General features: G+C 35.7%; 1 protein-coding gene across 1 annotated transcript in view; it reads left to right on the top strand.

The window, feature by feature from the left end:
* Nucleotides 1-1,634: 1,634 nt before the first annotated feature.
* APOB (apolipoprotein B) overlaps nucleotides 1,635-16,753 on the top strand; it is a 37,977-nt gene continuing 22,858 nt past the window's right edge. The window contains 16 exon segments of the mRNA XM_055713977.1: nucleotides 1,635-1,771; nucleotides 3,420-3,458; nucleotides 6,102-6,217; nucleotides 7,076-7,221; nucleotides 8,252-8,405; nucleotides 8,593-8,748; nucleotides 9,707-9,831; nucleotides 10,018-10,103; nucleotides 10,878-11,097; nucleotides 12,100-12,327; nucleotides 12,520-12,637; nucleotides 12,761-12,907; nucleotides 13,956-14,167; nucleotides 14,535-14,772; nucleotides 15,306-15,482; nucleotides 15,778-15,969. Of these exon segments, the coding sequence (XP_055569952.1) occupies nucleotides 1,714-1,771; nucleotides 3,420-3,458; nucleotides 6,102-6,217; nucleotides 7,076-7,221; nucleotides 8,252-8,405; nucleotides 8,593-8,748; nucleotides 9,707-9,831; nucleotides 10,018-10,103; nucleotides 10,878-11,097; nucleotides 12,100-12,327; nucleotides 12,520-12,637; nucleotides 12,761-12,907; nucleotides 13,956-14,167; nucleotides 14,535-14,772; nucleotides 15,306-15,482; nucleotides 15,778-15,969 (2,412 nt within the window). The 5' untranslated portion in view covers nucleotides 1,635-1,713.

Here is a 16,753-nt window from a genome sequence, read left to right as displayed (position 1 = left end):
AGTGCTAAAGTGGACAAAATAATAGATTTTAAGTAATGTCAAAACCTCTTGAAGTTTGAATGCAGAAATGCTATGGGCAGTTATGATATTTTTGTACATTCTTTTTGGTAGAATCATAGTACAGAGTAAAATCATTGTTACGTATCACAACAGATATTGAGGCAGCTGTGGACACAAAAGTAAACAAAAACCTAGACTGATTTTTAAAAGTAAAAATAAACATGTCCTCTTGGTAGTTTTATTGTATCTGTGGTTTGTATAAGCCAAGGACAGAAATCAAAATGCAAAAATCTAAGAAATTCTTCATGGTGCCTCTGATACTGATGAATCCATGAAATAAATTTCTTCAATAAAGCTTTCTGAAATCTCATGCTCTTATTAATGGCATTAGGCAAAAATTAATGTCATCAGACAAAATCCTAATTATAAAAGAGATGTCTTCTTTATTGGAAAGTATGCCCTACCACACATCAGTGCTTGCCATTTGGTTGAACTGACGTTAGGGGTTACATGATCATAGTGCAGCCTGGGAAACCTAACCTAGCTATTAAGTTCAAGAGAGAAAGGGTATGAAGAAATAAGAGACTTTAAAGATAGCTACTGTGATGCATGGTAACATGGTAACATTTCAAGGGAAAAGAGATTACTGCTTACCTAAGCCAAAATTTGATTTTTGATTCAACAAGCTAAGAGGATATATTTTGATTTGGCAATGTCAAAACATTTCCATTTGATCGCATATATTGAAATTAAATTTACTGAACAAAATATTCTTGATAATTTCCATAATCAATTGTTTTTTACTGCAGTTATGACAGATATCAGTAAAGAAAAAATTCAGACTGCAAGAATGTCTCATGACATAAACCCAGTCTTTTTTACCAATATATATATATTCATAAAAAGATTTTTTGTTTGTTTCTATTTTAAGCAGGTTTATCTTCTTCATAGGTTTATCTTCTTCATTCAGATAAGTTTTGTCATCTTATTTTAATATTTTTGCTATTATTAGAAAACAAAAGAAACTGAATCCAGAACTGAAGAAACAAAAGAATTACACAGAGCTTACTTTCAACATGAACAAGACCTGATTTACCAGAATATTGCATGTAAGTGTAAAATAATTTTTAGAAAGGTATATGATGAATTTTAGTACAACAAAGGAAAAATCTTAAATGTTCGTTCTCCTGCCTTTAAAGGGAAGAGGTCTAAATTGTACAATACTATCATTTTCTCAAGTACTCATACCCTTAAGCTCTCAACATCTATACTGGAAGTATGTTGCAGTGATCATTTCGTCCAGCTATAATTTATGCGTTGTAATCATTCCTATGTAGGTGTGGGAAATGTATTTCAATACGTCGTTGGAGTCTGCAGCTGAGGGATTTGGCTTTTAAAAAATCTGTTAAAGAAAAAAACCAATGAACTGGAAGAGTGACATCTCCAGTATATGCTCAAGTCTTCTGCCTTCAGGGACTCCCAGCAACCAAAGCAGAGTGTATCCTGGAGTGCAGTGAGGATCTGGGACTCTCACCTTTGGACCTTTGGCAATTTGCTCTGAGCTTTCTAAACCGTTTGCCTCAGCTGCTTGCTACAGACTATATAAATGGAGGTCCAAGTCAGAAGGCTCATTCTCCCTGTGAGGCAGTAGGGAAGAGGTGAAGAGGGAAGGGACGGAAAAAGAAAGAGCAGCAAGAGGGTTCGGGGCTCACCATGGGCCCTGTGCAGCTCTTGCTGCTCTTGCTGCTGCTCAGCAATGGTGTTCTCACACGTAAGTATTGCCTTTTATGTTAGTGCTTTTTGCTGCTTTATTTATAAACCCATTAAAACAACAATAATGCAAAAATCAGCAGGACAATGGCTTAGAGAATTAGAGAAGGTACATGTAGCAAATATACCATCTCTTCCCTGCGTATGACTGGACAATCATGAGAAGATCCCAAGTCACAAATGTCACTTGATGTCTTTTGATCAGATGTAATGTATTTTGCAACTTGTAAGGAATTCACATACTTTATTTTGGCCTAATTGTTTTTCTGTAGTGCAGTCCTTTTAAACCCCCATGGAGATAGTGGAGCCTGGAGATACCATACAGACTTATCCTAGCTGTTGCTATTTTGTGGCCCGTGTGAAGGTGGAGAGCAATAAAGCAAAATGTATTTGGCTGGCAATGCTGATGTTTGAAATACAGTTTGCTGTTAAAGGGACAGAGTCATCGGCAGTAGTAGTAAAAGAAGTAGGCCAGCAAAGGTTTTTTTTCCTAAGATCAGAAAAGATGGCCTAGATCAATATGGTGCTGTGGATTGCGAGCTATCCTTGCTTCCCAAGAAGGGGCTTTTTAGAATATGATGCTGTAGTGTTACTAAAGACTTCAGGAACCCTAAGGAGGAAGGTTAGCCTGGGGCCAGTTGTGCAGGTCTGGTTTTATATGCAGATCAAATTAATCATAAATACACCTTTATTGAACTAATATTCTGTTGTTGACTGCTGTTATACAATTTTAAAGGATGGACTTGTATCTAATGGTTATTAATAATGTTGTTATTCTTACTATTGTAACAGCAATAGTAGTATTAGTGTTGCTATTGCTGCTACTGAAACTAATGCTACATCATTTCTGTAGAGTGGTCAGCCTTCGAATTCCCAGAACAAAAACTTGGAAAATATGCAGAGAATATTGTGAAAAGTGCTGGAATTCATGTGTGATATCTGAAAGAATGTTATAGAATAAAATGAATGCAGCAAATTTAGTAGATTTTGTTTTATTTTAAATAGTTACGTGGGACATACCTAAGGCAGATTGGAGCAAATGTTTTTTCTTGACTTGAATAGGCTTCCAGTCAGTGTTCCTTTCCTCCAAAGAATGAACTCTCAACACTCAGAAAAGATTTAATAGCAGAAAAATGTAGTACTAATCATCAAAGTTGTCCTTTTATAAATGTACAAAAAGCAAAATATAGCCATTCATCCATTATGCAGTATATTTTTGTGCACTCAAATAGACTAAAAATTTTAAAGTAAACTGTATTATATGGTACATTTCATCTGTCTACCTCTACATTTTGTGCCCACCATTTATAAACTATTTCACATAACATAGGGCTTTTAAAAAACTTGTTAACATAGAAGCTGATCCTTCTCAGCTTAAATCAAAATAATTCAATTCAGTGACTTAAAGATTTTATTCTGAGGTCTTAGTTCACAATCCCAAGGCAGATACTACAGCTCCCTTTAGATTTGACTCTGTACTGTCAATGTTAAGAGTAGCTTTGTTACTTACATCAGTATGCCAAACTACATCAAGAGTTGGTATGAATTGAAAAGATCTTACAAAGAAAATGTAGTATTTCCATTTATATTTCTATAGCCTTTGTTTTATAGCTTTTCCAGCTTTTAATTCTTGGTTTTATTCTTTACAGAAGAAGAAACACCTGAAAGTGGAAATCCAGGATGTTCAAGTAAATGACTTCTTGCATCTGCTTTTGTTGTCTTATGTTCCTATATTAACTGAATGCATATCTCAAAGCCTGACTTTTCCTATTCTATAAATCTCTTCCTCTGAAATAACTGAAACAAAAGTGATGGCGATGTTTTGATATCTTTATTGCCATTTATTTTAGGTATTTAATTATCTATAAGGCTTAGCTCAAAGAATTTTAAAAGTTTCCTAAGATCAAGTTTCTAAACTTTTAAAAAGCTCTCATTAAGAAACTACTTTCCATTGTTTTGTTGATTTCTTTATCGTCAGGTGCGAATTCCTTCATCTAGAAATCCCTGTTTAGATATGAAGCTTTAGCAGTGAGGTTATGTACATTACACTTTACGTGAGCTGAATCTCACTTGTCATTTACCCTTCACAGTAGCTGCTAAACCCACAGAACTGCACTTGAATATCTAACTGAATACCTGTAGAATAAATCATCAACTCTGTCAGCAAGGACAGCAATTTCTTAAAACAAGACAAGACTCAGGAAATGCTGACTTTATGCACTATCTTTATAATGAACTCTGACTGGCCTTGGCTGCTTGGTTAGATACATAATGTTCCACCATAGGGTCAAAGTACTGAATGGGTTGTTTTGTTCTGTGTCTTTAGGATTTTTTTCCCTTGTTGGATGCTTTAGCACCATCTCCAGGCAACTGGGTTTATTTCAACTGCCTGAACCAACTCAAAGACTTCTGGGCTTCATTGCCAATTTCTTGTGTATTTTTGATACAATAAATTATTTGGTATTTGCATTTCCAATCTTATCATTTCGCTATTCCTTTTCCATTTATTTCTGTTTAAAAGCAGGAAATGAAGCAATAATTAACCTTTTGCTTTAGCGTATCAGATACTAGTGTTGCGAAAACTTCTGAGAATTTACAGTTAAGCAATGTTATGATCCAGGACAGCCAAAACTGACAGGCAAGGCACAGTGTTGAATTCTTTTATAGGAGTAATATTTAAAGGTTAATTAGATAATTTAATTCAGTTTTCAAATGTTTGTAAGATGCTGATTACTGCATGGTAGCTAGTATTAATTATATTGATTCTGTTTAGCAATTACATGAAATTAATCTCAGTTAAAACACTATTGAAGTTTGTAACACTTGTAAAAGTGATAATCCAAGCAGGAAATACAAGATTTATAGTACTGTTCTGTTCTCCTCTCTAAGTATGTAATTCTGTGACATAATGGGCAAGATAGCATTGCCATTGGCCTCTGACATGACAAATATTTTATAAAAGAGAAAGAGCAAGCTACATTCATGGCAGGTTAAGCCAGGCATAATATCACAAACTTGGCTGTGGGCATATGGGTTTATACCAAGAGGACTTTACCCTTTTTCTTCTATAAAAGTAGATGAGGACTCCAATATGTTCAGACAGTCACCAATAACCACAGAGGAGCAATTTAGCAAATGGCTTTTCACTCAGCATCACAACAGCATCACAGAGTGAGTTGCTCAGTCTAAACAGAGGGAAAAGTAACTTTTTGTTCAGATAGAATATGCCTAAACTGCTCTAACACAATCCCTTAAAGTGCCTAATCATCACATGTTTAGTTCAAAATTATGTCTGCAGTTATAATTGGAGTGAATTGGAATCGAGGACATCATTTGGCATATATTATGCATTCCAGACACCAAAAGAAGATCTTATATCCCTGTGTTTGACACAGAGACAAAATATTTTTTTCTTTATGTTTCTGTTACCACATTCATTCCTGCTTGTAGGGTTTAAAATTACAGATTAATTGCCTCTGAAAGCAACAGGGACAGATTAAACACAGGTGAAATTCATCCCTTTGAGGATGTTTTGGGGGCTTCCTTTGATAAAAAGAGAAACACCTCTGCAAATACTTCCTCCTCCCTTATTCTTGCTCATAACTGAGTGCTTTTGCCTTGTTCTGGGTGCTCTTCATTTAACTAAAGTTTATCCCCATTAAAAAGAGTCTACTCCAGTAAAATCTGCTGATCTACTAAGTGAGTTAGAGCAGATTGTGCTTCAGGAGAATCTGGGGTAGAAAAGTGCTCTGTAGATTCAGGTGAAATGATATTGAGAAATGCTGTTAGTTTTGCTGTTCTGTGTTTTTTTGTGCTTATTTGCTTTCAGTCTTAAGTCATGTGACTTAGATCGAACAGCTCCTTGCATTTGAATTATGATGGAAGAATCTGAGCTGAAACAAATAATTTTATTACCAATTTCAAAGCTACCATTTGATTGGTTTAATTTAGAAGAAATAAGGTCATTTTAAAAATAGTTCCACATCTTATGTTTTCTGCCATTTTTGTCGTTTACTTTAACGGGACATGATTTGAAGGCCGGATGGGTTTATATTGTCACATCTCATCAAATGCCAGTGGACCTCAAAACTTATGCTTCCCCCACAAGTTTTGTCTTATGCTTCAGAAAGTGTCCAGCTGACGTGAAGACATTAGTTCTTTATCTTAAAGCTATTCTGTTGAAGGAAATAGTGGGAGGGTCCTCATGCTTCCTTTGTATGTGGCATTCATGTCAGTTACACAACACTAAGCATGTGTTGTAAGGCTCTACATATGGATATCTTACCCAAGTCACAAAAGCACTTTTCTTTTTTTTTTCCTCCCAACTGCAGAAGATGCAACCAGATTTAAACACCTCAGAAAGTATGTTTACTTATATGAAGCAGAAACATCGAATGGAATCACAGGAACAGCAGATTCACGAAGTGGTTCAAAGATCACTTGCAAGGTAGGAAAAGAGGAGTAAATACAACTGATTGGGACTGTGTACCGAATAACGTGGGAGCTGAGAGCTGAGAAGCATCCTTCACTGTTTTTCCAAACATATCACTCTTCTGAAAGGCACCTGTCAAGACTCCTGAAAACTAAGCCCTCCCTGTCCCAGACAGAAAGCACTGAGGATGGTAGAAGTCCTTCATATCACGGTGCCAGTGCATTTCAATCCTAATCTGTCTGTACTTTAACGTGAAAGAGGGTGGAGACATGGTAGTTCAGTTTTCCTTAGCTCCCAAGCTGAGTCTACCAATGTTCATGAAACAATTCTAGAAGTTGAACTAAAATAGCTAATTGATGCCATGAAGACCACTTGATAGCCTGTGCATGGTAACAGTCAAGACAGGATCAGGGCTGTAGAAGTAAAAGGTCCTGTAGCCTATTACACTACCCAATATCCTTCTGTCTTACCCAAAATTTTCCCGTCATGGGGGGGGGTGGAGGTGGTTCTGAAATGGAGTAACTGGGGAAAATATTTTTTTATTTAGCACACACTGTTCTGACAGAGTCTGAACATTGATCAGTGTAATGACTCAAGTTATCATACAGTTATTCTAGTATTATAAATTTTCAGAACCTAAGTTGCTTGTTTACCATGTATATAGTATAACCATGCAAATATCTGCTTTCATATCTTCTCCCTCAAGTTACCTTAAGCTATTTAGAGTACTTTAGAATCTCCCAACAGCTGTTAGAAGGGTGATTCTGACACTTTACAAAACCCAAGGAATACCACATTTTCAAAACTGTAACTGGATGATCCTGGAAAGATGATAATGAAAAAAGAATAAACACGTCATATTTGTGTTTTCAGGTCGAACTGGAGGTACCACAGCTGTGCCGCTTCATCCTGAGGACAATGCATTGCTCCCTGAGAGAGACATTTGGTGTTGACACTGAGGGAAGGGCCGTGCTGAAAAAGTCAAAGAACTCTGAGGACTTTGCAAATGCCATGTCCAAGTAAGCAATATCAATTATCACCAATACTTGTAGCTTAGCATGGAATGGGCTGCAATGTTGCAGTCCACCCTGACTATATTTTCCAGGCATAGAACACATATCATGATAACATGGTAGACTTATAAGCTATTCCCACAGCAAAACTCTCCCTGATACAATTTAGGGCTAACTTGGCACAGTTCTCAATTGCAAGTAGAGAAGGGGTTTTTCCATCCAGAATTTTCACCTGCAATGTTTTTGTCCTTTATATAATCTACATCAGGAAACTGTTGGGTAGTCCCCTAAAGGAGTATTGCAAGTTCCTTCTTGTAAGCAAATTCTCAAATGGCTGTGTGTAGCCATTTTAAGATCATTTCCCTTTGCTGACATGGTACAAAGACTGTGCAATAGAAAGGCATTTTAGACTGAAGTCCAGTTTTCCCGTCCCAATCTTTAATGACCTATGCAACTTATCTTTTCCATGCTTATCTGCTTTCGCAACTTATTGCTACTACTCCCTCCATCCAACTAGTCTCTAGTGCTTGTCAGTGCATATTTTACTCAAGCACCTTCATGCTTGTTTCAGTGCCTCAGTATTCACTCCATCTTGTTTCACAAGCCATAGATCTCAAAACAACTTGAGACAGTGTTAAAACATGTTTTTCAGAAAACTATCAAGGCTTTATTTAAAGACTGCAACTAAGTAGAGAATCCTTCCCATCATTTTGTAGCCCACTGCAGTAGTTAATAATTACCTCATTCTGAAAACTTACTAATCTCCTCTGAATTTGTGCACTTCCAACTTCCAGTCTTTGCTCTTGATATTTGCTTGTCCTTAGATGACGTAGTAGCTGATATCAGAATGTCCTTGGTTAGAATTTTCCTGCTTTAATAGTAAAACCCTTTAATAGTGACAAGAGTGTATAGTAAATAATGACAGACCAAGATAAACATGATGGTTTAACTATAGCCCAGCAATTTATTGATAGCATGTTCTTCACTGGGTGGCTTTAACATGGTTTCATACTAATGCTGAGGGTTTTTTGGGCAGGCATGAACTAAAATTCAGCATTCAGGATGGAACAAAAGTCAAACTGTATCCAGAGAAGGATGAACCTCTGAATGTGCTGAATCTCAAGAGAGGAATCATCTCAGCTCTACTTGTGCCAACAGAAACAGTAGAAAACATAAAAACTATTTCAATGGTAGGTGTTTTGAAACCATTCACTTTATTTCCTTAACAAAGGAATTTATTTCCTTAACCTAGCAGAGTTACTCCTGAGCATCATTTTCAAAAGACCTGGAAACTCAGTTGAGAAAGGGTGCCTTTCAGCTAGATCAGAAAATTTCTGACCGTATGAATAAAGACACTGATTTCTTTTTTCTTTCTAGGATACTGTATATGGAAAGTGTGACAGTGAAGTTGAATTCAAATCTAGAAAAGGAAATGTTGCAGAAGATATTTCAATTAACAGGGACCTGAAAGCCTGTGACAACTTTAGTCCCATCAGAGATTATGTCAGCCCTATTGCCATTGTAAAGGGACTAGTAAGTATACCATTAAAAAATACATAAAATATTCTTCGCTACATCACTTAAAATGAGAAACAGCCACTGCAACAACTAAATTCTGTATTTATCTTCTTAAAGCTTAAATAGGTTATCTACACCCTTGCATTATATCAGGCTGTAGTTTTGTTGGCAATCAGAGAAAAACAGATGCAGAGGAAGAGTTTAATTACCTACTTTCATGTTCTTCTCCTTATTTTTTTAAAGGAGAGCTTTTCATGGGTGGAGTTAGTACTGTTCACTACATAATAACCTATCAGATTCTATCCAAATTTTCAGTTTTATGAGTCACAAGTTTCAGCATTTAAATTTCATGTGGAACATGGCGTCTACCATAACACTGATGTGTATATGATACGATGGTTTGGCATGCTGTTCAGGCTACCTGTTAATCCACAACGATCAAATGCAGTTGCTTGCATGAATGTTGGCAGATTTCTTCCTGTTATCATGGTACCTGTCCTTTTGAGTATTTTGCTTCAATAAAAATGTTAGGATTTCATATCATGCTAAAAACACATTTTCCGATTTCTGCCACTTCTACAGCCTGTAGAAATCTTTAAAATTTGTATAGTAAGAGTGAAATAAAAGGAGCATTACAAGGGGCCTGATCTACTGTAAAAATTACAAACCAGTTCTATGAAGGAGTCTTTTGTTGTAGGCAGCAGGGGATCAGTCATGAAGTAACTACTAAACCAAACACCTCAATAAGGCCTAAGGGAAAATTTCAGGGGGATTTTTGCCTGTGAAGAGACTCAAGTAGTCTCTTCAAGTCAAGATTGATACCTGCACAATTTTTTCTTTATGTGAGAATGATTCCAGTTATACACCTTTGTTTCAAATATTCTGTAACGGTTAATATCACAGTAAAACTGCAGCAGCCTTTAAAACTGTTTCCTTTACTAGTCAGTAAAACAACTGCCAAACTGTTTTACAGAACATCCCGTTATCTACCCTTCTAAGGAGCACTCAGTTCTGTCATTACAATATTGATGCAAAGAAAAGGCATATAAGAGATGCTGTCTGCAGTGAAAAGCACCTGTTTCTGCCTTCCTCATACAAGTAGGTTGCGCACTATTTATCATTAATCTTTATTTATAAATATTCATTTCAAATTGTGATGTATCACATTCTGCCCTGACTTCATCCCCAAATATGCATTTTGTTTTCAAGAAGGCAGGAAGCATGGCAACACTGCTCAAAGGTACCTGGATCAACTAAAGCATTGCATTTTTCTTTCTTTGCTAGAAATCGCTATGGTGTGATGACAGAGGTCAACCAGACACTGAAGCTTGAAGATACCCCAAAGATCAATAACAAAAATTTTGATGGAGGTATAGTTACAGTTCTCAATAAAACAAATACATGGACAAAATATAAATACAGGTTAAATACAGGGACAATTGTTTTTAAACATTGGATTAATTAAAAGATTAATAATGCTGCCGAAGGGACCAAAACAATTCATAATTTAAAATGAAGTTTGATCAATTTAGTCTGGAATAAGGTTGGGATATAAAATAGGCAAACCTAAAAAATGTTAAAACACTGTAATCTTTAATCTTTGTGTTTTCATTTTAATTTTGAAACTATTCTTTATAATTAAAATTTTATAATTTGCTTGGAAAGTAGTTTTATTGGAAACTAGTTTATTGAACCTTTTTAGCTAACCGTAATTTCTTATGCAACTTTTGGCTTCATATGCCAAATACAAACAGTCCATGATTACTATATATTTGGTTTTGAAACACACTTTTTTTGACAGGCAGTTGTCATTCCTAGTCATAACATGTTTCTCCTAAGATTTACTCATTATAAGTTGGAAAAGGAAACTATGCTAAAATAAAAGGTGTTAAGGAATCATCTTCATCATTTTTTTTTAAATTATGCAAATATGTATTATTCAACTTTTGGGAATATTACACTTAATTTCTACTACATTATTTTTAGAAACTGTTCAGCTGTTAAACTTCATATAAATTATCTACATATTTTATCATACAAAATAATCTACAGAGTTTGTATTTATACCAAATGTATGACAGAAGATAAAAAAGAACATAGCTCCTTGATAAAGACATAAACAATGCAATTGTTTTAATTGCTAGATGAATTGGAGGAGAAGGGACTTGCACTGGAAAGTACAGATGCCAAATTTCCCAGGCAGGGGGATGTTGTTCTGAAAATCCTTCAAGAACTGCAGAAACTTACAGCCTCCCAGCAGAACCAGCAGAGAGCAAGACTCTTTTACAAATTTGTTTCTGGGCTTAGAAGTTTACATAACTCCACTCTTGGCTCTCTTGTACCCAAGATGATGGAAACTTCAAGGTATGTTACAACAGTTCATTGTGCAAATACACGTCATGTCAATGTCACAAGAAGTCCATTCTAAAGCTGATGATTTGCTGCAAGTGGTTTTAACTTAGAGGTTAATTAGATGTAAAGAGTGTCTTTCAGAAAGATGAGTATTGTCGGAATTATCTAGAGATAATTCTCTAGGAAGAGTAAAACCTGTGGATTTCACATTTTGCCATCAGAAAAGCTCAGTTGTTAATTGGAACTTGAATATTAAATATATGAGAACAGTATAACAATTCAAATAGATCTGAAAGTTCTAGTCTTCTATGAAGAACTAATACTGTTTTGATCATTCCCTAACAAATCTTCCAAACTTATTGGAGAAACTGAGCTTAAGTGGGAGTATTATACAGCCGGTACAGACTTTTTCTCCTCACCACCATCCCAAGTGTGTATGTCAGACACCATCCTGTGGATATGTTGTTATAGCCAAATATCTTTCATGCAGTTCTGCTCAAGGACAATGATTAATTCTAAACTCCCGAGTCTGACTTACAGTAAAGAACATGGTTTTGAAAGTGAAATTTTTGGAGACACGTAAGGGCATGATTCTTTGGTCTGACCCTCCCCTCCACTCTGAACCCTTATTCTTCTGTCCTAGCTGGTCTTGAGTCAATGTACACATACTTTATGTTGAGGGACTAGAGCCTCCATCTGCTTCAATGTATTGTATTAGAATACTTAAAATTGTGGGAAAGTCTGTTGTTGAGAAAAAAAGATATGTCTGTGTAATGATAGTATCGTTAATACTTTCTTGTTCATAGCTAAACATGTTGTTAGTATAATTTGTAAAACTAAGAAGCTTCTTTTTCATAAACAATTGTGTGATTTGCTTCCAGTCACACATAAATGTATGTAATTTATATTAAAACACCTTAACAAACCTATCAAATGTTTATTTCAATTGTGCAACATGCAGTGATAACTGCAAACAGGGATTTAGTTAATCAAAGTCATCTTTTTTCCTTTCAGTTCCATCACAGTTCAGGCCCTGGCTCAGTGTGGGACTCCAGAGTGCTATGGTGCAGTCCTTCAAATACTGAGAACTGGAAACGTGAATCCGCTTGTGGTAGACCTGGTCACGTATACCCTGGGACTATTGCCTTCTCCAACTTCAGAAATAATACGGGAAATTCTTAACATGGCCCAGTATCAACCAAGTAGAGCTTCTTTTTATGGCTTGAGTAATTCTGTTACTAAGTAAGTAATGACAGCATGTAATTGTACAAAATTACCTTCAGAAAACATTACAACGCTTAGAGTAAACCATAAGAGCAGTCAGTTTTTGAGGATTTTTTGTTATTCTCATGAATTCGCTCTTTGGGAATAAAACATAAATAGACATTTCTCATTTTCTCCTTTTGTTTCTAATGTGTTTCTCTATTTCTTTAGGTTCTACAATGAGAAGAGGACTGTGACAGAGGAAATAACAGATGTTGCAGACTTCATGGTATCACTACTTGGTACTGATTGTTCTGGGGAAGATGAACTCACATACCTCACACTTCGGGTATTTTTATTTCCTTCTTTCCTTATGCAGGCTATTATTTTAAATCATAGTACACGTATTACTCAACTTCTTTTGGTGGAGAAAAAATTGTTTATCCTTTTTCTGTGTTTTCATCACTGACAGGCTATTGGAAACATGGGTGCAGTAATGGAGAAAGCTAAACCCAACCTGAAATCTTTTCTGAAGACATGTATAAGAAATGAAGCTGCATCACTTTCAGTTCAGAAAGCAGCCATCCAGGCATTCAGGAAAATGACTATTACCGAAGAGGTAAATTGGATCACAAGAATTAGCTTAAACTGTCCTCAGTTCACCTTGACTGTTCACAGAAGTTATTGAATATGCACAAGCGTTGCCATTATTTCATAGCTTTGCTATCTTCCTTTTAGCTGTCTCCAGCTTTTGTAGAACTCTCTTAGTTTCCACACACATATCTGAGAAGTTCTGCAGGCTTCTGACTTGGTGGGTGTTGCTCCTTTGAGATGCAGTTGTTTGTATAGGTAGTCTCTGTTTCAATAGGAAGTTTAGATCTGTTCCTATTAGAGTGTCTTAAATGGAGTTTTACTTACTTAAAGGCAGTTTTAATGAACTAAGTACTCCAGATGTAAATGGATTTAACAAAGAAAAAATCATGTCTCTATTTTATATCTGCATTTTGATGTCATTGTTATTAATAGTACTGGTTAGATTTATTAGTGACATTAAAGCACCTTCTACAGAATTGGTGTCATTAGCACTTCAGCTTAATATAGAGAAATTTTTTCAATATCAACAAGTTTCTGCTCTAAACACATGATTGTTTCCAGAGAAGACTTACTGAGTTTGGGAGTCTGGAAACACCTGGTGTTCACATCCTCAGATTCAGTTTAATTTAAAGCATTTAATTTATTTTTATTATTATTTATTTTCAAACTAAGTTTTTAATTTTTCTTCAGCAAAAGATTTTGATTGCCGCTTTTTCCTAAATTGAATGACTTTTTTTCCAAAAATTGACAATTTGCTGCAGACCAGAACATTTCTGATTCCCAACAACCAAGTTCAGTGTTCTGAACAAAAAAGTAACCTGCAAGATATAGGATAAGAAAATCAGTTTTAATAAAAACAAAATTTATATGACATTTTCTATCAAAAGAAATTTTATCAAAACAGTTTCAATGAAGTATTTTTGGTCATCTCTAGAAATAAAGTATAGAAACAGTTAGGCAATCCAGAAAGAATTATATCCTGGAAATTATTTCACCTTATATATTCCCAAAAGAGTTTAGCAGTATCATCTACTAGTCAGCCCACCAGTGCAAACCTTTCTCTATTTATTTAGGACCGTTCAGCACTTCTGAAAGCATTCCAAGAAGGGGATGCACCTACAGACAAACGTCTAGCAGCCTATCTTATACTGATGAAAAACCCTTCCCCAATTGATCTCACAAAGATTTTGAGAGTGCTCACAAAGGAGAAGAACGAGCAAGTGAAAAGCTTTATTGCCTCACACATTGCCAACATCCTAGACTCTGAAGAAGTAGGCATTGAAGAGTAAGTAAAACTTGATTGTATACTGGTCTCCTAGGAAGAACAAAGTTCTGACCGTAATTGCAGTACTAGTTATTTAACAGTGCATATTCTGATTGTTTATTTGTTTGCTTTCTTTGTTTGAACAAGCACATCAGCTGAGTAAATCTATGGCTTTGTCAGAGCAGTGCCAGCTTACAGTCTTTCACTTAAGTCTTTATTTTACTGTTAACACATGCAGAAAGCTAGCCGTTTACAATCCCCTCAGTTGTATGAATGTCTGCAAGTGTCACAAGAAATCCCTCAACTCAGACTAAATGAGGTTTTGGAATTTATACTATTTATACTGTTCAAATATATATTATATTTGTATTGCTATCCTCTTTCCTAGTCTAAAAAGCCAAGTTGAAGAAGCTCTGAAAGGAAACCAGATTCCAACAGCCAAAGATTTCAGAAAATTCTCACAAAACTATCAGATTTCCAAAAGAGTTTCTGTACCTGGAGTTGATCCCATCTCTGCAAAAGTAGAGGGGAATGTGGTATTTGATCCAAACAGCTACCTTCCTAAAGAGACTATGCTAAAAACCACCCTGAATGTGTATGGATTTGGCCCAACTGATATCTTTGAGGTACAATTCTCCAAAACTTCTGCGAGTATTCCACTGCTTGCTTTCTCGCTCCTGTTTTCTTGTAACAACATTCTCTGAATAATGTATTGTTTTTACAAGGTTTGGGAGAAATCTAAAGATGACTATGCTTACAAGGGGACTTTTATTTAATCTCAGTGGGCTTTAGAGCAAGCCATCCGTTTTATGATGTCACTTGCACTGACTGGATGGAGGACCCTGTTGGAGTTATTAAAGGCCTCAGCTAGGGTAAAATGAACCCATCTGTAACAAATTGACTTCATGCTAATGAATCATTACTGGCACACTGAAGTACTCATAGTAGGTTTTAAGTGAGACACAGCCTATGTTTAAGTTTTTTGTTGGGCCTCACCACAATTAGGTGTAAGACCTGGTATTCTACCTTCCCTTAAAAATCATAGACTTGTAGGATACACTTTAAATGAATTGTTTGTTCCCCAGAAAGTCTGTTTGTTGCAAAGCTCCAAAGAAGTAGGTAAAGTGTCTCAGTTATTGCATTGTCCTGTCTTTTTCAGCTTGGCTTGGACGGAAAGGGGTTTGAACCAACACTGGAAGCTTTGTTTGGAGAGAAGGGATTTTTCCCAGACACTGCAAGCAAGGCCTTGTACTGGGTTGATGGCAAAGTGCCAGAGCAGGTTTCCAAGGTGCTTTTTGACTATTTTGGTTACTCCCAGGATGGCAAGCAAGATCAGGTACAGCTTGAAAACATCCTCTGCACAACATGGCATTCCTATCTTTACACAATAATTACAGCATTTCCCTCTTTATTGGTTACGAGCCTTCTCCTTATCAGCTAAACTAGAAATCCTTAATGCTAGTTAACAATGTTTTTTTCTTAACTGTATGCGGGAGGGGCCTTTGTCTGGAAACAAATCTCTAAGAAGTGCATGTGCAGATTAGCCAACATGCATTAAGTAACTGTTCTAGATACATGGTCTTACAGGTTTCTCATAAATATGTTTTACTACTTTATGATTGAATTTTCAGGATGTCATGAAAGGAATAATGCTTAACCTTGAAAAATTGATAAAACAATTGGGCAACAAGGAAGCTCCTGAAGGAAGAGCATATCTGAGAATCCTGGGAGAAGAACTTGGATACCTGAAACTCAATGATTTCAAATTGCTGGGGAGCATGGTTTTAAAGAGTGTTAAAACTCTTCAGACTATTCCTGAAATGGTATGTTTCTGAGGCACCAATGTATTTTAGTAATTTGGGGTTTTTTCTACAAGATTTTTTTAAGATTTAGGTTGTCTTTATCTATTATGTAAAGAACAGGTATTTGATATCAGCATGAAAATAAAATTAGCTAAAATAAAATATCCAGGTTTAGTCTGAAGGACTCTGAGAAGCCCATGATGAAGCCACTTCAGTAACCAAGTCCTCCTGGAAGATGGTGAGAGGAATGAAAAAGCAAAGGTTCAGATCTTATTGTACGAATGAGCTATCTACTGGACAATACCCAAAATCTCAGTGTTGGCCATTATACTACTTCATTATATATACTATATAATGTTGGCATTTATACTACTGCATTTCTATTTATGAAAATATATAATAATATTAAGCAATAGTTCATCATGTTAAAAAGGAAAGAAGATATAGTACAGGTTAAGAATATTTGGTAAAACCCTTCTTTTGTCACAGTAAAAAAACGCTTTGCCATAGACTTTGAGGAAGTTACATGTTACATGTTGTCTAAACCAACTCACCTTTGTATGTGTCAGTCAAGGTAGATGATCTATGAGTATCAAGGCAGGTGATAAAATCTAATATTTGTTTAAAACTGAGATTTTGATAAACAGAGTTTAGTACATATTTTGAAGCAAGGAATCTGTAGAAATTAAATTCTGTACTCTATATTAATTAATTTTTGGATTATACAGCTACAGTCATCCCATGATCAACTTTAAAAGTACAAAATGTACATATTCCAAAGTGTAGATTTATTAGTGTTCATTTC

Source organism: Falco cherrug, chromosome 6 (genome assembly GCF_023634085.1).
Source record: "Falco cherrug isolate bFalChe1 chromosome 6, bFalChe1.pri, whole genome shotgun sequence".
NCBI lineage: Eukaryota > Metazoa > Chordata > Aves > Falconiformes > Falconidae > Falco > Falco cherrug.
The sequence above is the reverse complement of the archived record's forward strand: the minus strand, read 5'-3'. Positions and strand labels throughout refer to the sequence as shown.